Below are 26,122 nucleotides of genomic sequence, written 5' to 3' on the forward strand. Positions count from 1 at the left end.
TCTTTACATTTGCTTTTGCACATGAATACTGTTACGTCCCCAGCTAGGGCCGTAACAATACACTGAGAGCCACTGAAAATCAAATTCTTTTTATAAGTACATCCATGTGCAGGCAATAATGTTCACTTGCAGTTCAGATTTTAATTCATTTTAGTTCATTCTTCAGGCGATGAACACAAACTTTTCATTAACATGGACAAATCATATTAGCATAGAAACGTTTTCAACAACAAAAAAAGAGGCAGATACTTGCAGCCATTGGTTATAGCCGTAGGTTTAAGGTGGTCATAAAGGACATTTGGGGGTCATTTTAAAAGTATATGTTTAAAGAAAAATTAATATTAACCTGTGCAGAGGATAATATATATGTTGATCATAAATGTCACCATTATTATTACTATTGTTATAAAATGTAAAAGAAATAATACATGGATGTTGTCAGTAAGCTGGTAGAGATATTCAGTCCAATTACTGTGGAGACAAAATCAATGGAAACTTGTTTGAGAGAAAATACCTTCACGTTGAATTGCTATAGGTCAAGCTGTTATTTGTATAGTGTCATTGACAGCTTAACCCGTGTGTTGTGAATTATTTTCAGCAGTGAAATTGAGCTTGTTTCCTTTTAATTAAGCAATGGATTGGTGCCAAAATTGCCACTAAACATGTTTGTCATGGATCAAAAACCACAAGAGTGCTAATTGATTATGGAGTCTCCATAGAGCAAATAACCTCCCTGAGGTTAGACTCATTTGAAACTTGGCCAGATAATAACTGTGCCTGTTTAGTATCCACAATGATTTTAGCATTAGTTGAATTGCTGGAATCAGTGTAGACATGTTCTTCACTTAATGAAGGAGGACAGAGTCAACACAATGTCACCCTCCGGTTTGTGGACACCTGAATCTGACTGAGAGACTGATAATACTGTAGTGATGGCCTAAAAGATGCTCTGTCTTGTTCTTTCTAGGTAATAAAATAAACATACTGTAAACAGCAGACTCATTAGGAAAATGTTTATTAAGGTGACAGATCAAATGTGCAGTTCAGCCATTTTCTCAAAGGTTTCTACAGCCTACAGTCTGATATGTTTTTGAAATTAAAGGAGTCATCCTATCCCAGTCATTACAAAAAACACAGGTTTATAGTGCTTCCACAATTGCTTCACTTTTGAGACATTTTTTTTATTCAAAGTACTCTTTGAATAAAAAAAAAAATCTAATCTGCACACATGCTGAAACAATCTTTCATCTCTGAGCTACATGTAGCAGTAGGAGTAGGAGTGCAGACGGATCTCCTGTGAATGTCCAACTTTCCAAATGAGTTCAGCTTTGCTTAGACACTACCACTTTAAGCAGGTCGTCTAGACAGAGTCACGATGACCTGCTGAAAATATGAAGAAAAATGTGAAGAAAATGTGGCTACATGTAAATCTGGAGCAATAACGTTTCCACAATGCAGAAAGAACATTTCTGGAGATTCAAATTTAAGGCAGACTCATTTACTCTGTTTACTTGGTACAAAAGAGAAAAGGTTAACCGCATGTCTCACCTCAATTCTAAGGCTATTTCTTCACTGGGAATAATTTTATATTTCAAATATTCTAATCATTCTTTCATTCGGGCAAGGTACCTTCTAATCTTTTGTCTACAGTTCAGCAGAGATCTTGTGTAAAAGTCCCTCTCAGTGCCAGTGCTGTTCTCTGTGTGTCTAGGCTCGCTGCCAGCCCTAATATGAAATATTGATAGATATGTGTCACCTTGGCGTTATTGATGACAGATGCTGAGTTATGAGACTGCAGCAGCATCAGTGTGTCATAACGCGAGCAAACAGCTTCAGAAAAAGAACCCTGATACACTGCTGTCCCCTGCCTTACAGGGAACATACTCACTGCCTACTTTATTATGTATAGCTGTTCAATTGCTTGTTAATCTAATCTCAGCCAATCACATGGCAGAAAAATCTGTGCATTTAGTCATGTAGACATGGTTACAATGACCCGCTGAAGTATCTGAAACATCAGAATGGGCAAGAAAAGTCTTTTAAGTGACTTTGAACATGTGCGCGGTTGGTCCGAGTATTTCAGAAACTGCTGATCTACTGGGATTTTCACTCACAGCCATCTCTAGGACTTAAAGAGAATAGTCCAGAAAAGAGCAACTATCCACTGAGTATCAATGCCTTTCTGATGACAGATATCAGAGCGACGTGACCAGACAATTCTTCAAGACCCATAAAACCCCTCTTTACAACAAGGGTATGCAGAAAAGTATCTGCAAATGCACAACATATTAATCCTTGAAGCAGATGTGCTACAGCAGCAGAAGATCACACCAGGTGACACTCCAGTCAACTAAAAACAGGAAATTGAGGCTGATTGTCACAGGATCACCAACATTAGACAACAGAAGATTAGAAACATGTTGCCTGGTCAGATGTGTCTTGATGCTCAAATAATATCAAAATGGTTTCTTGAACATGGACATGACTGAGTTCACTGTGCTCGACAATCACTAGGTCTCAATCCAACTGAGCACCTTTGGGATGTGGCAAAATGACAGATTCGTATCATGTAGGTGCAGCACAGAAATCTGCAGCAACTATGTGATACTGTCATGTCAATATGGACCAAAATCTTAAAACCTTGCTGAATCTATAGTTTTATGAATTAGGGCAGTTCTGAAAGTAAAAGGGGATCAACATATAACTGCTTTAAATTTCTCAATCCACAGTCCTCCTCCCTGATCCCAGTATTGAGCGCATTCTTTCTGACAATTTCTGTAATTTTCTGAAAACAGCGATAGAAATATAAAAATCCACTTACTGTACAGGAACTAAGCAAAGTTTCAGTAGCTCTCGCTTTTATAGTCTTTACAGAGTGGGGGGGGTTGCACCATAAAGTGCAGCTTTATGAAAGCCTCCCAGGGAAGACTGACTGACAGTGTGTGCAGGTATTTCCAAATTTTAATCATCATTGCATCTTACCCTTTTCCACCACTTCTGGTTCTTCATTCTTCCATTCGAACATTTTTTCCCCTAGAGTCTCAGGCAGGCAAATTTTGCACAAACTGAAAAGTGGATTCAAACCACTCACTCAAATGAAATGTTTTCATTTGGTGCATAAGCCTTAAAAATGATTTTCTAGATATCAGCTTGAAGGCCCATTGTATGTGTCCATTGACATTTCTCATGCAAATACCTTATCTACAATGTTGCTTGGCACATAGGTATAAAAAAATCACTTTTCTACACTCTGGGAAAGTCTTCCCCTTGCATAGATAAAAAAAATGTAATACAAAGAGTCAAAACTGACCTTGCTTGCCATTGTAGGATTCTCTTTAATGTTTCTATTGGAAAATACTTTCTGAGCCAGAGGGGATTTTTGATACAATACTGCAGGCGGTCAGAATACAAATGCATTTATACATGAGGCCTTATGGGTATACCGGGACTTTGAGATGAATGCTGTTAGCATATGGTTTATTTAACTTTAGTTATTTTTAGAGTAAAGGATGTAACAGGAACAAATGCAACATACCACAGCATATATACCCTAGACAAACTTGCAGAAAATCAGATGAGAGGTTATTCCTTGAAACCTATTTCAGCTTGACCCAAATGAAGATCTGCAAGAGGGCATTGTGCAGTTTTCACTGGATGCTCACTCTTATTACCAAACTGTCCTGAAACCAACTCACAGAGCACCCCAGTTGCCTGGCAATGCAGAAATATATCAACAATGTTTTATTATTTCTGGTGAGCATGACACCTGGGTATCTACAGCAGTTGTGGACACTGCTTTTAACCAAGAGGTCACATAATGAACCGAGTTGTGAAAAGATCAGATCTACACATTTCTATGACACTCTGCAATGAAAACAGTCTCGTGCAAAGTGACAACACACTTCACCACACCACAAAAACTGCTCAGAAACAGGATGAGGAGGAAATTGCAGACATTCACCCCAAATCCAAACCCAAAGAGACAATGATACAAGCCCAGTCCATGGAGGCCTTACCCCGTAACCTACAGGAACCAAAGAAATCCATTTTATCATCCCAATGCCAGACTTCACGGGAAACTGGATCAGAGATGTTTGGGTAGCATGAGGGTACCTACACAATATTAAGGCAGTTTTGTTGATGTGGTGTAGATTATATATGGATGACAACCACCTGTGGGAACAGCTGTATAAATTCTCCTGTAGTTGGCTGCCTGCAGACTAAACACATCATAGCAGCATTTTATCTACAGTCAGGCTTTCGCTCACATATCAAACCAGATAGCAGCAAGGGAGAAGGCAGGCAGATGTCCTGCTGTATTATAGCAGGAGGTGTGATAGAGATATAGATGTGGGAATGTTGTGCTCACCGCTATGGGATGAAGTTCCTCTGTTTCAACAGTCAGTCAGAGCACACCATGTGGGTTTGTCATCTGCGATTATGCTCACCATGATGACAACACATTTCCAGAGAAATGTATGGCTGCTGTTCTGTGGGATGTGTGTGGATATAATGACATGAATATGACTGGAGAGATATATTTATGATGAAATGCCTCCTCATATGCACTTCATTTATCTACCAGCAAAACGCTCTTCTTTCCCTCAAAGAATCACTGCATGACCACACTGTAATTTAGAAGTGGTGTTTCAAATTCACACCAGTTCGTAATTATTCATTTACTCTAATCTAATAATCAGTTGAAACACTCTTTTGATTTCATTTGCTTTAGTTCTGGCATGAAAAGCCCCTCATATTTGGATTGCTCACTGTTGGTTGCTAATGTCCCATCTTGTTTGTTTCCATTCAGCCAAACACTAGGGAACTCGCCAGTTCCCACTTTTTTGCATTTCTCCCCTAGTGGACAAGTTAAAAGGCCCTCTGACTGCTCTCACCATGTGTACCCTTTGATCAGAGAGCAAAAAAAGCAAAAGCAAAAGAACGAACACAAAAGCTCCTTGATTCAAAGGTTTTTATGTAGGAGACATTTAATGGAGTCCACAATGTGATTTGAAAACACAAATTAATATTAAATATAATGTAAAACAAAGTGCTGCATAACAGCTCCTTGCTTCATGGACTTCTTTTGATCATTAATATATTTTGACATTACTTTGGTAAGTTGGTAAGAAAGTTGGACCTTTGAAATATAACTGAAACTATATGAATTGCATTTCTTGGACTCTGCTGCATTCTAGTGGACCGATGGTGCATCAGTTTGAGACTTCAGCGGTACATCTGTACAATATTACTGAGCTGCATCTCAACGCTCTCTAGTATGATTTAGTTTTCAATACAAGAAAGGCTTTTTTTCCCTCAATATTATCTTATTTATGATTCAGGCCATGAGAAAATAGGACATAATGCCTGAATGGTAATCTATTTATGAGTGGCGTTCCCTGGTGTTTGAAAGGAGAGCTCCTTTCTCAATGAAAGCACGGCTCTTTATCATACATCCCAAAGTGTTTAACTAATTGGGAAGAAATGAAAAGCCTTCTTGAGGTTACTTGTTTAAATTAATGCTTAGGGATTCCTTTTGGATTTGCCTCGATGTGGAAAACATTCATTCAACAAGACAGGCAAAAGCTCTTCTCACCAGAGTCGACTTGAATATATCGAGTATGAGGCAGAGCTCATTTATCTTCTCTGGCTTTTTCCACCCTGTCTGCCTGTCAGTCAGTGTTGCAAGACAGCAGCTCACGCAGACTCAGTGCTGAGATGCAGATTGATAAGGGGTTCAGTCAACATGAGGGGGTGTAACTGGTAGGATGCAGCACAATGCCAAACACACCCCCTCGGGGATATCAGTTACACTCCATTTCTGCTGCAGTTTTATAAGAAACATGAGATTTTAGCTTCATGTAAAGTAATTATATATTTAGAATCAAAGGGGTTGGAAGTGACATTTGGCCTCTTTACTCATTCACAAGCACAATTCACAACAGGAAGTCACAGAGAGAAAAATGTTTGTAGTTTTTGTGATAACTTTATTCTTTCAAACCACAGTTTGGAGTTAAAAATACTCCTTTTGAATGACAGAGGCAAAGAACACACACCGACACACTCAAACAGACCATGACGAGGTTGGGCAGATTCATCACAGTGATGATATTCAAAGAGGCACGCTTTAAAATAAGTCAAAGGGAGCCTTATCATTTCTAGTTAAGGATGGCAGAAATCTTTTCTGTTTCCCACGTTTAACAAAACATCAGTTTCTTAGGGAGGCTCAGTCCCCGGACTTTGGATGAGCAGTACTCATTGTCAAAAAGAGGACTATTGTGGAGAAAAAAGGCCTCGCAAAAGCTCTGTTTTGTGACCTGTAATACTGAGAGAAACCCTCACAATTGTTATGCTAACAGTACCTATTGTCATGCGTATTCTCTGCATGCACAAAAATAAGAGGACACAGAGTTCCTTTAAGAGTACAGCAAACACCTAACTTTGTTCGTATTTTGAATTCTACATTTCTAAATTTTATGTAATTCACTAAATTAAAAAGAAAGACATTTTAGAATGTGTGCACACATTTCTAATGTGTTTCTAATGCCAAAGAGCCAGAGCCAGCCTGTTAACAAGGCTATGCTGCATTTTGATCGAGACTGCTACATTTTGGATGAACCATATATGAAATAAAGACAGAAGTTACTGCCCTCTGCTTTGCATGATAAGTCACATGATGTCCAGGGAATCAAATTCACCAGTGTAAGAACCACCTTTCTCCTGATATAGTATGACCTTGAAACTTCTATGTAACATCTACAAGTTATTGCTGGTGACCTACAATGTATTGCACAGCTGTTACTTAGCACAGCTCACTGAAGTATAATTTCTGACATAGCTGACAGCTAGAATGCACAGAATTTAAAACCAATTTCTCAGCACCAACAACAAAAATCATAAAGTAATAGTTCAACAAACAGTTCAAGCTTTGTGATAAACAATTTCTCTCTTGCAGACCAGAATGTAGATGCTGAGTTAAGCCAAGTCTCCTGGATGTACAGTATATGAATTGCAAAACAAAGTGCAGATATGCTAATCAAAAACATTCAGATAGCAGGGAAAAAGAGCTAGCTAGTTGTGTGGTGACATTAGCTAGTTATGAGTAAAATGTAAAGATATAAGATAAATAGTCTCTAGATAAACACTTCTGTTCTGGACAAGTAACACACAAATTTGTATCGCTAAAACAAAGAGAACACATGATCTACTTTAGAATTATCCCTAATGATTACAATTTTATTTTTATAGCTATTTTTATTTCCTTGAGCAAACTGCAGACATGCTAATCTCTGAAAAAAATAGCTTGCTAAAGTGGTACTGCTGAAGACTGAAGTTATGCATATAATGCATTATAATGCATATCAAGAATGGGGGACAGTCCACTGTTTTCAACTGGTATTGGGCTAAAAAAGCTCATAATTTAACTAACAGTGCATGGGTCATCCTTGCAGGGCTTAACATCCCCCTGCAGCAACTGGATCACAACAGCCTTGGTCAAGTAGCTGGAGGTGCCTCTCTTTCCCACTGGTGGTGTGTTGTAGAATTCCTCCATGTCATCCTGGGACAAGTAAAGTCAGGGTCAGATGATAAAATATGTCTTTAAAAAGTACCTAAACCAACGAGTCTGCAAGTACGAAGAGGCTGTTCATGAATTAGATGCAATAAAGGAGGAAAAAAATCAACAGGATTAAATCTGACAAATGTAATAAGACTCTAATGAATTGGAAAATGTCAGTGTTAACCCTTCAACAATTTAATTAAATTAAACCCACCTTAATATAACTGGAACAGAAGATAAAAGATTTTAGAGGATCAATTTAAGAAGGTGATGTTACAATTTTGTGGTAGACACTAAGGTCACATTTAAAGAGGAAAAAGAAAGTATATTACAGGTCACCCTAAGGTTGAGACACATTACCTGTTTCTCCATTCCTTCAAAGCGGCTGCGATCTCTCTGGAAATCGCTGAAGGCTTCCTTCACCAGATTGTCCAGATCCACCTTTTCACTGAATTCCAACTCCGGGTTCCTCTCCAGAACTATGGACACCACCATCAGCAACTATGAGCAACCGGAGCGAGGGCAAGACGTTAATATTAATAACAATGAAGACAGTCTCAAAATTACTGAAATCTAATCATTGTAAACCACAGGAACAGTCGATACCAGGATGAGTAAAATCCTTCAATACTTTGATTCTATTTGTTGGTGCTGATGAACGGGCCTGTTTACCTCCACTATGATTTGTCTGTACTCGGGCAGAACAATGTTCTTCAGCGTGTCCTCCACCAGCAGGGAGAAATTCATCTCATACATGGTCATGTCAGACAACGTGGGTTGCTGCAAAGAGATGAGGATATAGGAGATGAGATAAATGTGATTAATGGGAGAAAAAAAATGTAATGGAACATGTCTTTGCATGTTTGCGACCAGCAAAATATGGTCATGCTGCAGTGCTACAGTATACATGAGACCTACTGTAGACATCAAAAAAGTTTGTGTTGCTTGTTAAAGCTTTACTCTTCCATGTATTTCAACAAATTAAGCTAGAAACACTTCACAATAACATGAACCTGTTGTATTTTAAATAATGTTAAAACACTGTGAGCAGAAATAGCTAATCAAGTCACACTAACTGAATCTACTGACCAAACAACCAGCAGTTATAAATAATTCTTCACAGAAAATCTGTGAATGACTCCAGAAGTCCAGACATCACCATATTTATGAAGGTTCTAGTCCATAATTACTGATGGCAGTGCTAATTCACATTTCGTTAAGTATGCATGGGAACTGCATGGATTCTGCTTGTGTACAGACTTTACAGGTCTTTACTCCCAAACAAGCAGCAGCTAAAGGTGGCTGCAATAAAATGCCTGCCATAAAATGTCTGTCAATGCATCTCAGGGGAGCAAACTCCATATGTGGTGGTGTCTACGTGCTTTAGATTTCAGGCCACAGTGGAGCCAAAGGGCTATAACCTGCAGTGAAGCCTGTTAGGAGGCAAGGCACATTTTCACAAATGGAGTAAAAACTACTAACTACTACATGTCAAGCAGAACATTTGTGCAGAAAGCCGTCGTCATTTCCATTGTTTCCACATTTTAGCAGAGCAACTATCCATGTGGCGGTCATATGAGCATTATCGAGACTTTAAAAGTAGTTACTTTACCAACAGTTAAAGTTGGTTTAGTCAATTAAGGGTTTCATTAAAAGGCTTATGCACAAGTACTTATTCTGTATTTCTTCATGGGAGTCATGTCTGCATATGCAAACATATTAATGATTTACCAAAAAAGAATTTCTGGCCTACAGAAATTTTCCACAAAAAAAAAAAGTGGTTCTTTTACAGCACACAACACACAGTGTCATCATTAATCAGCATGGGTCAGAGTAATTATCTAGCAGCAAAGTGGGGGTAGGCGGGTACCTGTGGTAGGTGGTTCCCAGCTACCACAATACCATTTGGGGTCCTCTCCAGGATCTGCCACACACGATCATAAAAGCCCAAAGGGGTCCTGTTCAGAGAGCCATCGATCTGACGCTTGTTCAGCCAAGACCTGAGGCGAAACGAGGAAGAAACTGCTGAACACATCTTAGTAACAGGCAAAATATGAGGATGCCAGCCTTTGTGCCAAAGGAAAATTGTCTGTGAGCTGGTGTGTATTAGATCAGATGAGATAAGATAAGATTTTCATAATTGCCAAGGGGAAATTGGGTTGTGGCAGCCGCAGATAATAAGATATGAATGTAGACAAGAAAGAAGATAAAATAATTAAAGTCAAAAAGATTATACAAAAAGTAGAGGCATTAAGATAAAGACACAGCATCTTCAAAGGCAGATCTGTGAGTTAATGTATGGAGAAAGCATGGATAACGCTCTTGATAAAGTGCGATAATGTGTGTTTGTGCGATGCGTGTTCGTGTGTGAGTGAAAGAGAGAGAATACCTGCCAGTGTGCTGCGGCTGCAGCACGTCCAGCAGAAGCTGCTTGATGTCGCTGGGGGAGAGCTGGTAGATGTCCTGGGGTGGCATGTCTCCTGCCACGATCTTCAGTTCATGTTTCATAGCCTGGACAATCCATCTGGAAGTCCACATAATACACACGTGCTGTTATCAACGGTGGCACTGAGCCCTGCACAGCTCACATCAATATGATCACTTAGGGATAAATTCACACTTATATAACTGATAAAATAAGTTCTAATCCATCACTGTTTAGTGTAACTGCAGACAATAGTCAAGTGCACAGGTAAAAAAATTGCCTTTTTAGTCTGCTGTGATTACACCTTCACAGGGTTTTATTCATGCTCACACACAGGATACAGATAATTCAAAGGTTTAAAAAAAACAAAACAAGGATGAAGTCAAATCTGCCACAGGTACATGTGCTTTTTCATTTTAATGAGCTGGAAAACAACGCATAATTTCTGACTGTGTCCCTTGTGAGAAGCCATTTTTTACAGCTTGCTTAACTTATTTACAATGCCACCTTCTTGTGCTCTCCAGTGTTTTTGTAAAGTTTTTATATGTCACAGCCTTGGTCTGAGAAATAATGGATATGTCCAAAAATAACTAATATTAAGTAATTTCTTGATCAAACGTGTCACCTTGTGCTGCTATTACTGCTTTGATTAGCTAACATGAAGGCTTCTTTCTATAGTTTGTACTAGAATGAACAGCAGGGAGGGAAGAATTACAGCTGCCCCATCCTGCACAAATTCATCTAGCTTCACTAAATACACTTGGGTTACCCGACTCTGATCTTGATCATGCCACTGAACAGCTCAGGGTTGTTGGAGATAATGCATCCGATGTGGATGACCATCTCTTGCTGCAGAACAGCCTCCCGCTCCCCACCATAAGGGGAGCATTTGCTGTAGATGATGCCCTGGATCACCCCTGGAGACAGTGGGTTAGAGATCACTTCTTCCTCGTGCCCAAATAGACCAAGGGTCACCTGGTAATCACATGAAACACCACAGACACACATATGTACACACAGACACACACAGACAGTAAAACAAGCAAACATCACGTTGGTTAGAAAGTTTTGCAGTCCGGCAAATCTGCAAAAGTGTGTATGTGCAGAGGCGAGCATGAGCGCAGTACTTTTCTAAGGTGTAATTCTTACAAGGATCCTTTTTCCATCAATCTAAAATTGGCCTCCTCTCTCAGAGTCACATAAAAGTGAGTAGGAAAAATTACAGATCTCAAGATTCCACTTTTGTATTTGTTTCTTCTGAAGCCATCTCAAGAAAATTACACCTCAGCAGTCTAACTGATGAGAGGACACGCTTTTACTCTCGTCTTCAGCTGATGAAATCTAGCACTGAGATGTATCTTTCATCTATACATCTAAATGGATTCGAACTGAGTACAAAGAAGACAAGCTGGAAATAAAGTTTGGGTACAGCCGAGTTTAAATTCAAGGGGAATGCTTTGTTGGATTTCAATAACGACGAGAAATTTAATCAAAACTCAAGTCAGAATTGACTTAAATGGGGTGGTGCCTCTTATTTTTTCCAACTGAGCTGTTATTGTAAGCAGAGGAACACAGGCGTCTCAAATTTTAAATCAGCTTTTCCAATCATGTTGAGAGGAGCATTCCCTCCGGTAGGCAATCTATATGCAGATTCACACCTTGAGCTACTTGAGCATAATGAAATGCCTAAAACTGCTCAGAAGGGTAAAAATGAGGCAAGATAACTGACACTCTTGAGAGGAGGCTAATCTCTGAATAACACTTGACAGAAAATGATGCGCCGAAACTCATCCAGCGTGAGGGAGTGGCATCAGGCAAATTCACAGGTCACAATATATCAATTGGCATATGGAGTGTGTCTAGACACGGTGCAGATTAGGACTCTATGGTAGTCACACCAGCAGCACTACTATAACTACAGCTTATATGGACACACAATGGAGGCGAGCTGTGATGATTGATATGAGCATGCAGCTGGCCTAAGCAATTCCCACAGGACGACAGCTTGAGGAGCTTTAAACCAAATATTTCAACTTTGGGTAATTTTTTTCCTAATCAGTGAACATTAAAATTATTATCCCAACATGCCACCAACATTTTTTTCAGACATAATTTGCCGAAAGGATTGTCACTAATCAGGCCCTGCAGTCTGTGTGTCCACTTACCTGCTTGCCATGCACTAAAACACTAGTAATACTGGGGGCAAGGCTGTCCACTAGCTTAGATAACAGACTGGCAGCAAGACGGACAACAGACCTAGTGGGCGAAAAGACACAAGAACATTCTTTACACCACGACAAATAATGACTAACAGCTAAGACTGCAGCCTCATTTAATTAAAGTTTAAAAAAATAAATTTATAATCATTGCAATTCGTCCAATATTTGATTAAATACTCTTTAAAGTATTAAATCAGAATCAGAATCGCATTCATTGGCCATGTATATGCACAGACACATACAAGGAATTTGGTTCTGGTAGATGGTGACTCTCAAGCACAGCAATGTATATCTCAACAATGTAAGCAACACAATTCACCCACACACACACACACACACACACACACACACACACACACACACACACACACACACGTGTGGATATATACAGCTACACATACATACACAAGCTGTGTAAACCAACCATAAATAACCAATCTAAATCTAAATCTAAAAATCAAACACATGACTAGAAAATGTGTCCCTATAAATAACATCTAAAAGTTTGTCATCTCCTAAAATATTTTAATGTTCACTAATTTCTGATTGCATTGTTCAGGATTCAGCGCAACCTTCAAACTGCCTCCTCGGGCCTGCAGGAATCCTATGAGGAAAAAATCAGCACACAAACTGTACACAAATCTTCACATGGTAGCCCACAACCAAGCCTGCTATCGACACACATCCACAACACAGAAGCAGGGAACACATGGAATACTTAATTAATGGGGGGCATCGATATAATCAGCTGAAACACAACCTCCTCTTATTATATGCTGCGAATATCTTTTTTGTGTGTGTTTCTGTGTGAAAGCGTGTGTGTGTGTGTGTATCTGTAGAGTTATTCAGTGCTTAAACCTGCAGAAATACAAGGGCACATCTTGAATACAATGAATAAAAAAGGTAACAAAGCTTTAACATTTAGAAGGCATGATGTGGTGTCAATCCACCGATGCTTTGTTGGGGAACCTATTTCAAGCTTCACTTCCTGGCCCATGTTAGGTAAATGAGAAAGTAAATTGAACTGAGTATTGATGCCATTTGCCAGCAAGCTGAAAACCTGCCTGCAGACAATTTTTTTTTTAAACTTGACAGCATAATCAAATTTCTTTATGCTAAAATCCTATTAATTAACAAAAAACAGCATACAATAAAAGTTGTCATTTCAGGCAACCGGATACAAAATCAAATAAAAACACCGAGGGGAACAAAAGCTCACAAGTTGTGACAACCATTTGTAGTATTTGGTCAGTTTTTTGTGAGACAGGCCAGCAGTACACCACAAACAAAAAAGAATTTTGGCAGTTTTATAGACAAAGATCAAAAAGAGAAATGCAGAGATTTCTTGACAACATAAAACACTGTACCCTGATTTGATGTTTTCATTTACCCATATCATTGCCTTAGAAGACCCGTATATTATTTCAAAAATTACTGAATGCCTTCTGTGCATCTGTTGTGCAAGATCTAACAACAGACACAGAAAAAGGCAGTCAATTTGGCTCAGTTATGTATTCCACAAATTTTATGTCACATTTGTTCTAATATTACATTATGTGTGTTGCCGGCTCCCGCAGTAGCTATGAAGCACTTTCATCTAGCAAACAAATAAATTGGACCTGTGGCTACAAGTCAAATTCTGTTTCATTTGCAGTATACAGCCAGCTTTAGAGAAACATGTGATGCTAAAAAATAAATTATATATGTATATCAAAACAGCAGAAGTGAAGGGCGAGCCACTGTAATGGTTAATGGAGAGAGAAAGCCCGTACAGATCTGTGTCAAGGCGCCTGCTAGCTTGGCAAAGCTGCCTCATCCAAACTGACGACTGTGTGAGAGTTAGCTATGTTCTATATTTCTAACCCCAGTGGTTTCACTAGGAATACGTTTATCTCCTTGATATGCTAAGATATTAGCCTATTAGTGTTTTTCCAACACCTGCTAGTCAATTAAATAACACTAAGATGCTAAATCTTATTCTTTTAAACACATCTCTAATAGCTAGATAACTCTAGGGGCATTAAGTGGCCACTGCTTATGTTCACATATTGTAAGCATTGTATAAATTTTATGCATATTTATTGAACTTGTTTAAAAAAGAATGAACTCCAAATTCAGTTTAATGTTTTCTTTCACACCTCTAAATGACCTGCCTAAGAAGAATCCAAAGTGTGGATGGGCTGAACCTCACACAGTTCTAGGAAAGCTTTTTCGACAGCAAGCTAGCCAATTAACCGGTGCTACTCATGCACGGACTTGACTCCATCTCTGCCTGAACATTACCTGTTTCCCATGCACCAGGATTGTGGTGATGTGAGGAGCTATAGAGCTGGCAAACTTCTTGGTAATAGCTGCAGCATGGCGCACTGCCAGCCTACAGTTCAGCCAGATTAAATGACAGTTATTTTGAAGTGTTTATGAAGATTACACAACAGGTCTATATACAAGCAACTGCTTAAAAGAACCCTCGCAAAAGTACAGAGAAAAATCCTCATATAGTTCACATCTCATTCAATTTTCAAACTCCATTCCAAGTTCTTTTATTACACACACACGAAGAATGTTAGCAAAGGCAAAAACCGAAAATCAAATCAGGACAAATATAATGTAATCCAAAGAAATGTAGGAACAGAAGGCTGAACTGCTGCAAAAAGGTCTATGAACAGATTTTAATCGTGCATGTGTGTGTGTGTGCGTGTGTGAGAATATCAGACCAAAGTTTTCGGCTGCCAGCTCTTCTGTAGATTCTCTCCAATTCTTCCATCATGTTCTCTATAATTACAACAAAACGTTCAGACGCTAAAAAAAACTTCAAAGAGAAACAGAGTTGTATTTAAATTAATAAGATGTAACTGATGAATGCATCAATTTTTAAGGTAGAAAACAGTTTAGATAATGTCAGGCAAAACTGGGAAGTGGAAATTCCTCAATTTAAACAGATTTGCTGTTAATTTGTGAAAGTACAGCTTTTAGTTGCTCTCTAGCTCACAATGCAAGTGCTTACCATCTTTGGCAAGGAAGTCAGATCCTTCTCTCCTCAGAAGGATGCTAGCAAGCTGAGCCTGACTTGCCAAGCAGTCACAGTCCTTTACAATGATACACATTCAGATGAAAGGGATGATGAGCCTTCCATACAAAAACAGTATAGTTAAACATTTCAGCCAAGATCATTTCTGTTTGACAGTAGGGCTCTGTTCTGGGAAAGCAGAGGCAAAGACCCCGGGGGGAACAAAGCTGAGCATGCATCAGTGACAACAGGCACGACACTGATTAAGTCAGACATGGCATAAAAGGAAGAGCTGGAGGGGCTTCTGCCAGTCTTGGTAATGCTGTTCGGATAAAAGATTACCATTTAATTAGCAGCTATAGCGACAACAGTGAGGAAAAGTTTATGCCCTGCCCATTTTACTCACAGTTCTCTTTAGTTAAGAGAATGTGTTATTTTTGGGTACTTTTTGAACAACTCACATGGAACTTCTGAATGATCTCATTGGTGGACTTGTTCTGCCACTCGTCCACATTGATCTCAGGCTGCTGCTCCAGGTCGGAGACGTTGGGCGTGCTTGTTTGTCTTTTCACCTTGGAGTGCTTAGGCAGCTCCAGCTCCTCAAAGCTTTTAAACTCTGGGATCCTGTTCACACACACACACACACACACACACACACGCACACACACACACACACACACACACACACACACACACACACAAATTATATTTTTTGCATCAGCTGCAGCTTTGCTTTCACATTTAAAGCAGTAAATGAAAATAAAGCTGGTATCACTTAGACACTTTGATTTATGCAGTAATTATGGCAAAAACACTGACATCTGTCAAAGGGAGCATAAACACTAGAGGGAGTCTTACTCTGCTTCGTTGATACGCAGGAAGTCCAGTTGCTCCACAAATGCCCCAGATATCAGGGTCTAAATGATTGATAAGGAAAGTGCACATCAAAGAAATTGTCAAGTGACTTTTTTTTTTTGGTGAATTTAGCATTCAAGAGATTCTGCAGTACTGCACTGACAAAGTACTTCTAAAAGCCTACTCAGGAGCTGCGTAGATCCCAGAGGGGAAGTTTGTCGGGTGACTCGGTTTACAAAACAACCGTTTAAATAATGCAGTTTGTACCAGATAACAAATGGAGTAGTAAGGTGTGCACCAAGTTCACGCTTACAAATTTTACAAATGTGTACTGTTGCAGTGACAAGTGAGTGTCTTACACGGTAATGCGATGATAAAAGTTTGAGCATTTTAAAAGCATAGCTGTGTAGGAGTGCAGTTCGGTTTGCCTTTCTCCTGTGGTCTAAATGTGATATTAGCCATTCCAACTGAAGTTAACTCCAAAACAAAAATAAGAGGCGTAGGAGAGGAGCCATCCTGCTCCCCATAACAATGAGATGATGAAGAGCAAATGTTTCAAAGCTGTAGGAGTTAGCTGTGTTGCGAATGGCAAATAGGCAAAGGGAAGGAAAAACTTGAAAGCAAAAAAAGAAAAAGAAAGGATCATATGAGGAAGTCTCTGCTGAACACCACAAACACACTGGAAGTGAAGTTTAAGTTAGAAAACTGTCATAAACTTTACAAAGTTACCAGTGTGCAAATAATCCTGGTTCTACCTTGGCCTAATTTTCTGGGTTTTTGAAATCATGAATACTGTGTTCAAAATCATTCAATGTAGACATATTTGAACCATGCAGTTAAAACTGAGGATGATCTACAGGTTAGCTTTAAGGTTAACTGTAAATTTGGGAATAGCCCTACGAAGATTTCAATGATGCACCAAATTGAGATATAATATGGACAAGGCACCAGCAAAATAAAGCAGCTTTTTTCTATCCCTTTATAACAATCACACATACACATCTGCACTCTGACGGATGCATAAGGGCTAATTAAGCATTCACTATCTTGTCCAATGATGCCAAGGGTTGGTCCAATAACCATCCAATTAGTGGACAAGCTGCTCTACCTCCTGAGCTACCAGAAGTACTCAAAATCTAGCAAATAAGAAAAAAATATAATCTGATTTTACTTTGAATATGCTTTATGGTCCTGACTCTTCTTCGGATTGTAGGCACTGCAACATCTACTGAACACTGACTAATGATGAACCATATAGGCAGAGGTTATTTCATAGCATTTGTAACACTTGTTTCATCCATTTCATAACGCCAATAAGCCACATTTATTTATTCATTTATGCACTTAGACTTAATTTTATTTACCTCTGAGTAGGTCAAAACCTACACAGAAGGAAAAGACTTGTCTTCTATAAATATAACATTTAATTCCATGCTGTCATCCAAATTCAAGCCATAAAAAAACCTTCACTCACAGTCCCAGTCACCTTTTTTAACATTCAGAGCTCAAAGCAGCTTTAGCCTTCTCAAGCCAACAATGATAGTTTTCATACTGAATTTCACAGACCAAGGTCACACACAGATGAACACTGGTGCTGCTATTAAAATAAAGGGGAACACCAGCCTAAAGGCTGAGAAATTTTTGTTTGTACTGTAAGGCAGAGGGGAAGCCCTGGACAACTATTTATTATTAAAACATTTGCTATATTACACCAGTGCATTTATTTTAGAGTTTATTTGTAATATCTGTTGAGCTAAAAGAAGGGAGCAGCCTGTATACTTCTGTCTCTACGGCTGCTTTTATAACAGCCCCCACAATAAGCAAACAATCAAAAGTGGAGTAAAAGTAGTGGTGATATTGATTCTGTGCTTGCTTGGAAATGTAAGAATATGTGAATCTAAGAGCATGATTGATCAGTTAAATGTAGGATTGACCCATTCTGATGATCACACAAGAAAGAGAGGTTCTAGTTGTAGAAATATATGATATGATATGATATGAAATATATTCAACGTGTTCAACACATAAGAAGAACCAAACCTAACCAAATACATGCCCAGTGGCCTCTCTTAAGTATTCAGATATAATCCTATGAAATAAAATCATAATAAAGTCAAGCTATTAGTGTGTGCAGGATGCAGAACACACGATACCCACTGGCCTCACTGTGAATTCACCTCACTGTGAATTCACATACTGTCATTATACTAATGCTGCTATCCTGTATATATTGTACATACTATTGTTTGAGTACTTACGATTGGTTTTTTTTGTACTTTTTATATTTTACATTTATATTTATTATTGAAACTTGCACCAAGGGAGTGGCACTCCAATTTCGTTGTACTCTGTACAATGACAATAAAGGCTATTCTATTCTATTCTATTCTATTCTATTCTATTCTATTCTATCCTATCAACTGCAATAGCCTTTTATGTTCACTGGTGTCTAGCACTAAATCTACCATCCTGTTTCAGTATCATGTCAGCTTATGATGTGCTGCTGTATCTGTCTATTTTTGTTACATTTCATATTTTGACAAGAATTATTTTGAATAACTACAAAATGCAGTCAAAGCAATTACATTAAACTAGAGAGTAGCTAGCTATGTTAGCCCTATGACAGACTGGCAGCCTGTCCAGGGTGTACCCCGCTCCTCGCCCTATGCCAGCTGGGATAGGCTCCAGCAACCCCCGCGACCCTGAAAAGGATAAGCGGAAGCGAATGGATGGATGGAGAGATAGTAGCTAGTATCTCAGTGTCAAAGAAACTTGCCTCACATTGCTTTTGCTGTTTCACACATAAAATCCAGGCCATGTTGGAAAACCATTTCAGGTCATTGTTCACAGTGCCTCAAGTGGACATAGTCCATTTCAGGTTTCAAGTGGAAAGACTCCATTTGGTTTAGGTGAGCAAGCTACCTGATTAGTGTGTGCAGGATGCAGAACACACGATACCCACTGGCCTCACTGTGAATTCACCAGACAGTTACCTGCTATAGTCTCTAATGGGCACAGACAGAGATCGCCCTCGCTTTGCAATGAGAGTTACCAGGATTAAATCTGTTTGATCTAACTGGATCCAACTACTGTAGAAAGCTTCGGTGCTGCAGGTCATGTTCGACTTTTGTGTGGGTTTTTTCATTTAGTTGACCAGTTTGATTGTTTAAGTGTTGATTAAAGCATATCTTTGACATTTGCACTGCAAACAAAAACATAATTAACCAGAGCCACAAACCTGAAGTCTGTCAACATGAACTTTGACTTCTCCGATGCTGCCCTTCTTGAATGAGGCCAGCATGTCCAAGACTGGGTTAAAGCGGCTTCCTCTGATGAGACAGAAGTTAAAATATTGTGATAAGCTCTCTCTCCTTTCATCACAAGTATCATTGATTTTATTCCAGACATAATATCTGTATTAAACACACTAATAGTATGCAACTGAAGCTTCAGAACAAATGAGTATACTCAGTGCTTTATCTGGTATGTTGTTGACCCCTAGACAGGTCATAATCCCAATCAATAGCAAACTAAAGACTATTGAATTGTTTCTATGAGAGCCCACTGACTCATTCCAGATGCTGTAGCGTGGCTGCTTAAACGTTTGTAGCACATTTAACATATGGCTCCCTGGATAACGGTCAATACTACTGTAATCAGCCCACCAGCCAGGTTATAGTGATACAAATGAGAAACATTATCACCCAATCAGCAAGCAAATGTGCAGTAGCACCTTTCTGCTATAAAGACAGATAGTACATACTGAAGGGAAAAAATGGAGGGGAGGAGGAGAAACAGAAACATGATTGATGGGGAAAAAAAGCGAAATAAATTCTCTGTCAAGACATTTTGTTGCAAGCTTGAGTCGGATGTTAGACAGAAGATGAGATAGTGAGTGATGTATGACGAGATTGGAGAAGGGAGAGTGCTTTGAGAAAGCGATCATACAGCAGGAAGACCACAAAAAAACGACAAAAGAACTATTGTAGAGTGTAAATATTACTTGATGTTATCCTCACGGATGAGAACAAGGAAGAGAGGACGCCCTGGCATCTTCCAGCACTGTTTGATGAACTGCAGGGTGTTCTGGACACACAGACACACACAAACACACAGACACCATTTCATACTTCCAGTACAAAGATTCAACTTTCAGCGTGAATCTGTGGTATTTCTAAAGTTCACTCTGGGTTTAAATTCTTTGTCAGTTGTTACATATTAAAAAGTACAACAGCGGCTTAATGACCACATAGGAAACTTAGGTATAGACTGCCTGATAATTTCCTTTAATTAATATTTCAGTCTTGGTATATGCCAATTCCTGCAGTCATACGCTCCTACCGTTTTTCAGTGGCAGGTGCCAATTAATGCTGATAAGCCATTCTTAGCTGGCAATCAGTGTCAGACACTGATGTATGTAGTGCATATATAGAGCAGTCCTGAAAGTATGCAACCATATTAATATCATTAGTCTTTTTATGGAAATATGGAAATAATCAGAAGATCTGACGTTTTTAAAGTAATTAAAAAAGAACAACAAGTTCTGAACCTTCCATGAATTACCACCACGGCTGAGAGATCTGAGTATACAAATGATAACAGTTGAATGTGCTAAATGTTTTGGCTACCTGCACTTTGTACATCTCCTGACTCAAAAATGTTCAGTGGTAAGAGGCTACTTTGCACCAACTATTGAAGACCAAGGACAACATTGGCATAATCATTCACAAAGCAAAAGAAAAGAAAAAAATCTGTTTATTAGAAGCTCTTTGGAATATGATCCAGCTGTGCACATCTTATGGAATCTATTTACAGAGTCTAGTGAGTTCAATTTGCATTTAAAACCAACGGGTGACAGACCAAAAGCAAAACTACAGACTGAGGTATGATTAGTGGCGTGACCAAAAATGATTTTTATCAAGCCTAAACAGTTCTCACTGGAAAAGCCAGTGATAACTGTAGCCACTATCAGTCCTAGCATTAAGCAGTCTATCACAGCGTGTGCCTTTTCTATTGGGCCAAGTGAAAGCAGTAAGAAATCACATTAAATTACAGATTTCTTGCCTTTTTTGAAAAACAGACTCTTTAAACCAGACAAGCTGAATATATCTCAGTTATTTAAGTTGTGTAAGCACATAAAATCTTGTAAGTTGTGGACTCGTGACATTGGTAAGCTCCATAATGTGACTCTGACTTACCTTAATGTCATCAATCAGCAGCATAACATCTTGGGACAAGTAGAAGTCACTTAGATCAAACACTATTGGGTAACACACCACCGTCTTGCCCAGGATACGATAAATCTAGAGGGAAACGAGCACGCGCGCAGACACACGCGCACACACACACGCAAACAAACAGCTGCATTAGAAGACGGATAGCTCACAACAAGCCACATATACATTATTCTGGATAGCGTATAAAACATGCCATCAATCCTAAGACAGAGGGGGCACACAGGAGTTACACAATCACTCTTGATAACACACACTGATGCAGCACATTCACACAACTGGTAGAAAGCTCCTTTTCACACATACAGATTTTCACAGGGGCACACACACTGATAATGATAATGTCCTCTGGCAGTCAGCCATCTTCCCCATAAATGTTCCATTATTATATTGTCTTAGCAATGCGTTGGGAGACATGATTCATTTGTTTGGCAATGCTTTTGTTTGAGGAGGCTGTTATAGCTCAACTTATTTAGTTGTACTATGTTCTTCATTTGCAAGAAACCGCAAACAACACCAGCAAGAAACATTAACGCCACGCAAACATGGACATTAGAAATGCTAATATGTAACAGCTACACAACATGCACATACCCGGACAAAGCACACAGGCTGCTGGACAGCAACTTAGCACATTAAAATGCAATAACTCCTGAGACTACGCAAAACCTCAGCGTTCACTGATGCATAGTGTATGAATAAAGAAGGAAAGCACTCGTGGAGCTGAATAATTTTTGCCATATTGCGAAGCTCTGGAATATTTATGTGGATCAATATGTGGGAGGTTTGTTAGTGGTCACCCATGACCTGTGCAAAGTCTCACGGAGCACATATGTACAGTAAGCACATGTATTGAGATGTACTTACATGACTGTGGGTACGTGTGTGCATATTCAAATACCTTACAGGTCCCAATGCAGCCCACTGGCCTCTCTGGGCGTCCACTCAACCCCAGCTTTTTATTGAAGGCAAGGAAACGGTATGCCTGCAGAAAGACAAACACACACACATTATACAGAGACATAAACTAACACATTATCAGTAAACTAAACTCTGGAAAAATCTTCCTGCTAAACTCTGATTTCACATAAGCTACAACCTACATCTTTATCTGCAGTCCCTGCGATCAAATTGGTGACTGAAAATACCACATTTGATTTAAAATGTCATGCAGCACAGTTCTATTCAGCATTTAAATGAAAGCGTGGGTCCAATATCTGTCTGTCCCACTGGGACATTTTTTGTTGTTGCAACTCATAAGCTGAAATTACCTCCATATGGCAGAACCACCTACTGATAGTAGCTCTGTGTAAAGCTATGAGACGTGGCGATAATGAAAGGTCCCCGTGCCACCATCAGCAGCATGCTTAGCGGACCCAAGTATACCCATGGGAGCGAGAGCTGATAACACCGTTGTAATGCAGTGCAGGGGCCCACGAGAAGAGACACTGACATCACGCTGAGTTCTCAACAACATCTTTTGGTGTGATAGTTCCCAAAAATGATTTATTCTTGTATTTGGTGATCTGAGTTGCAAAGCCTGTCAATCTCTCTGTTGTTACGTGACACATATACAAGTTATGATGTTAACAGCGGCAGATCTATCCAAAGCTTTGATTAATTTTTATAACAGTTGGTCTTCAATTTCACACTGTTGGGATTTGTTGGCTGACATGACAGCAACCAAAAGATTTTATCAGTTGTAGATAGCTACCTAATTAGCACTGGCTCTCGACTGGTTGAAGGATTCCTCTGCCATAATCTGCCTTTCTAAAAAATTATTAAGTTAGCGAGTGATGTGGCTTTGGAAATATTGCCTGTTGCTGGGAGCAGTTTGGTTCTTGAAGTTGTGAGAAAGTTCAGTGCCACTGCCATAGGAGAATTGTGCTGTTGGTGGGTATATATTTTATTTATTTTACCCATCACTAGTTTTAATGTTGTGGCTCAATGTTACAAAGGCCTTTTTGAAGAGTTGTATTTAGCCCATGAAAACAGTAACTTCTTAGAATGAAGATTGTGTTACAAACCAGGCGAATACTTGAATGGGATGGACACTTTGTTTATGCTATGGGATATGTAGGATTAAGCATTATTGAAGACTAACACATAAAACAGGAAAAATTAGTATCTTCACTGCTTAGATTTTGACCATTCTCCATCTCATGAAATACCATAACATATCACTGATTGAATTGAAACATCTATCAGCTTTTTTTCTTTGCACTGAACTACAAAATATGACCTTGTTTCTTTACAAATTAAACTAAAGTGAAAATATTTAAAATTATTCTTTTAAAAGACATTCAAAACTTCTTCTTGGATAGATGTTTTTCCCCCTTTGGGTAAATCATCACAGCTCCACTCAATAAAATGATCCAGTTCTATGTTCACATCCAAGATTGATATAGATTGGAGAATGAAAGGGGTCCTTTTTTTTGAGAGTAGGTGTTTTCTGTCTGGTCAATGTGTAATCTCTTCACACTGTAATTCCATCTCTTCCAGCTCTACAGACGAAGTACTGTGCTGACTTTAATCAAGTCACAAGTCAAGTTTCAAGGCTCAGTCTGGTCCTTCAGTCGCAAGGTGAAAATCCTGAGTCAGTTCTTTAGTACAGAACAAATTTCTGAGATGAAAATTGTTAACATCAGCAGTGCGAGTATGTCTGGTGCACAGAGGCCGGAAGAGAGCTTGATATTAATTCTCAATTCCAACATGGTTTGGCTGATGAAGACAGGCAGAGGTCAAATATCACATTTAATTGGTGAACTGATTAAGACTTGTAAGTCAAGTCTGAAGATATAATATACACATAGGCTAACAAAAGCTTGAACGAACAGCATTATTACGCATTTTGCACTAATTATGGAACTGGAAAACCAGATCTATAAACAACTAGCAAGTAAAACCAAGATGGATGAGTAAAAAAAAACTCATGAGTTTGCAGGTAATAACTTATTATTATATCCAAAAGGCTCTACAGTTTGTCAAAACAGAACTGAGGAAAAAGGTCACGGCCTCCCCCTCAGCCATCTCTGAAATGCATTTACACACGACAGGAGAGAGAATACAGGAGCTCCAGCCTTTCAGCTTCCCAAGCATTTCTTTGGTGTTTTAGATAAAAGCTTCTTACCACTGAGTTGCCTGCTGACAAAATCCACTGATGCAAAGATGCAAAGAAAAAGAAGGTGGACATTGATTTCTTGCCGCTGCTGGATCGAAGCCCAGTGGTGTGACACAGTCACCACAACTTATCATTTATGTGTGAGGGAGAGAGAGAAATCTGTGTTTGCAGTATTACATTTCTCTTTTGTACGTGGCTGAGTATGAAACCAGAAGTGCTCATTTCCTATGAACAACATATGAGCGTGAAATTTAAACACGTTCTGAGTTCTATCATCATGCAGCATCAGTACACAAAGACTCAAATATCAGAGCAGGAAATCTGCCTATCAAGCTTTCCCTGCTGCATTACAACACATCCTAATTGCAATACACAACATCCTCCAAAAGGTGGTGCTCTGCCACTCCTATGTGGTTCCTCACTGCTCTGAAACGCTGGCATTTAATACTAAACGATACAAAATTATGTTAAAAAGAGGGAAAAAGTAAAGTTTCATACATATATGCTTATTTATAAAGTAGAAAAATGTTAATTAAAGATTGACTGACTTTGCAAACTATTGCCATAACAGGCAAAGATAAGACCTGGAGGAGAAAACCCAAAGGAGGGTGGAGGAACCTCTGCACCCAGTTCTTCCTGTGTGCAGAATACCAATGACGAACAACAACACGCAGGCAGCCTATCAAAGCATCCTTTCATTCTCTCGCATTTCCACTGACCGAAGCGCAAACAGCAAGACTGACATGTGGAAAATGTAACAAAAAGCTGTATTTCGCATTTCTTCTGTGGGTAAGTGTGAGGATGAGCAATTATTTGCTTACAAAACTTTTTCTTCGGCATAGATATACTCCTCATTTCGACAGGTGCTCAGACAGGAGTTTTTCTGCATATTTTACTATTGCTGGTTTGGTGCCCTGCATGCACAGTGTACATTTAATTGCTGAAGTCAATGCTCACAAAAGATTTAGTTTTGCTGTAGTTGCTGACAACCAGAGAGACTTAAATGAAGCTTACAGGTTGCAGAACAGCTCGAAATAATGTCCGCGATGACATGGGTAGTTTCCACATCTTGCCCAAAAGTCCCTTGGAAATATTATTTTTCACTGAGTTATGGTCGAAGTAATGACACAAAAAGCATTTTTGCACTAAAAATAGTGAAATCTTAATCAGCATATTTGAAAAAAATATTCAAGCTAAGCTTCCATAAACATTGAAATTAAAACAGGGCAGATTTTAAACACCCATCTTTTAAACTAGAATTGATTAACAATTAATAAAGAAAACAAAAAAACCCTCTTTACATTGACCAACACTTTTTCAGTGTAGATTTACAAAGGGAAATGGATAAGCTATCACAAGCTGATTCTCGATTTTATATTTTTGCCCATTATGACTGTTTAATAGTATTTTACTCACTCACCGGAGAGTTTTGGTCTTCTAGATCATAGATTACAGAGCCTTCATAAAGACAACAGGTCAAAGCTACTGGGGAATGCATACAGCAGCTTATGATTCAATGCCTTTTTTTCCTCCACTGCATTTCCGTACATGCTGTAAAAGGAGGAGTAACTGTGGGAAGAAGGTTGCTTTCTATAGGCTTTAAAACTGAACAAGCATGAGCACACTGCAGTTTAGTTTTTAGGTCTCTATCGAGACATGTGTTTGACGCAAAGTGTCATCCCCACCCCCAAAACAACAAAATG

General features: G+C 39.0%; 1 protein-coding gene across 3 annotated transcripts in view; it reads right to left on the reverse strand.

The window, feature by feature from the left end:
• Positions 1-5,966: 5,966 nt before the first annotated feature.
• The window catches only part of phkb (phosphorylase kinase, beta), a 102,335-nt gene continuing 82,179 nt past the window's right edge, over positions 5,967-26,122 (reverse strand). For 2 of the 3 annotated variants that reach the window (XM_005913092.2, XM_005913090.2), the window contains 15 exons: positions 22,200-22,283; positions 21,263-21,367; positions 20,068-20,150; positions 19,303-19,393; positions 16,068-16,126; positions 15,671-15,833; positions 15,207-15,288; positions 14,917-14,974; positions 12,149-12,239; positions 10,753-10,958; positions 9,948-10,082; positions 9,429-9,558; positions 8,231-8,338; positions 7,919-8,059; positions 5,967-7,558 (listed from right to left, as the gene is read on the reverse strand). In XM_005913092.2, coding sequence (XP_005913154.1) covers positions 7,421-7,558; positions 7,919-8,059; positions 8,231-8,338; positions 9,429-9,558; positions 9,948-10,082; positions 10,753-10,958; positions 12,149-12,239; positions 14,917-14,974; positions 15,207-15,288; positions 15,671-15,833; positions 16,068-16,126; positions 19,303-19,393; positions 20,068-20,150; positions 21,263-21,367; positions 22,200-22,283 — 1,674 coding nt within the window. In that variant the 3' untranslated portion in view covers positions 5,967-7,420. Of the gene's footprint in view, positions 7,559-7,918; positions 8,060-8,230; positions 8,339-9,428; positions 9,559-9,947; positions 10,083-10,752; positions 10,959-12,148; positions 12,240-14,485; positions 14,577-14,916; positions 14,975-15,206; positions 15,289-15,670; positions 15,834-16,067; positions 16,127-19,302; positions 19,394-20,067; positions 20,151-21,262; positions 21,368-22,199; positions 22,284-26,122 lie in introns of all 3 variants that reach the window. The other variant, XM_005913091.2, reaches the window with a different exon arrangement.

Source organism: Haplochromis burtoni, unplaced genomic scaffold (genome assembly GCF_018398535.1).
Source record: "Haplochromis burtoni strain Fernald_Lab_line unplaced genomic scaffold, NCSU_Asbu1 Contig_2, whole genome shotgun sequence".
Lineage (NCBI taxonomy): Eukaryota > Metazoa > Chordata > Actinopteri > Cichliformes > Cichlidae > Haplochromis > Haplochromis burtoni.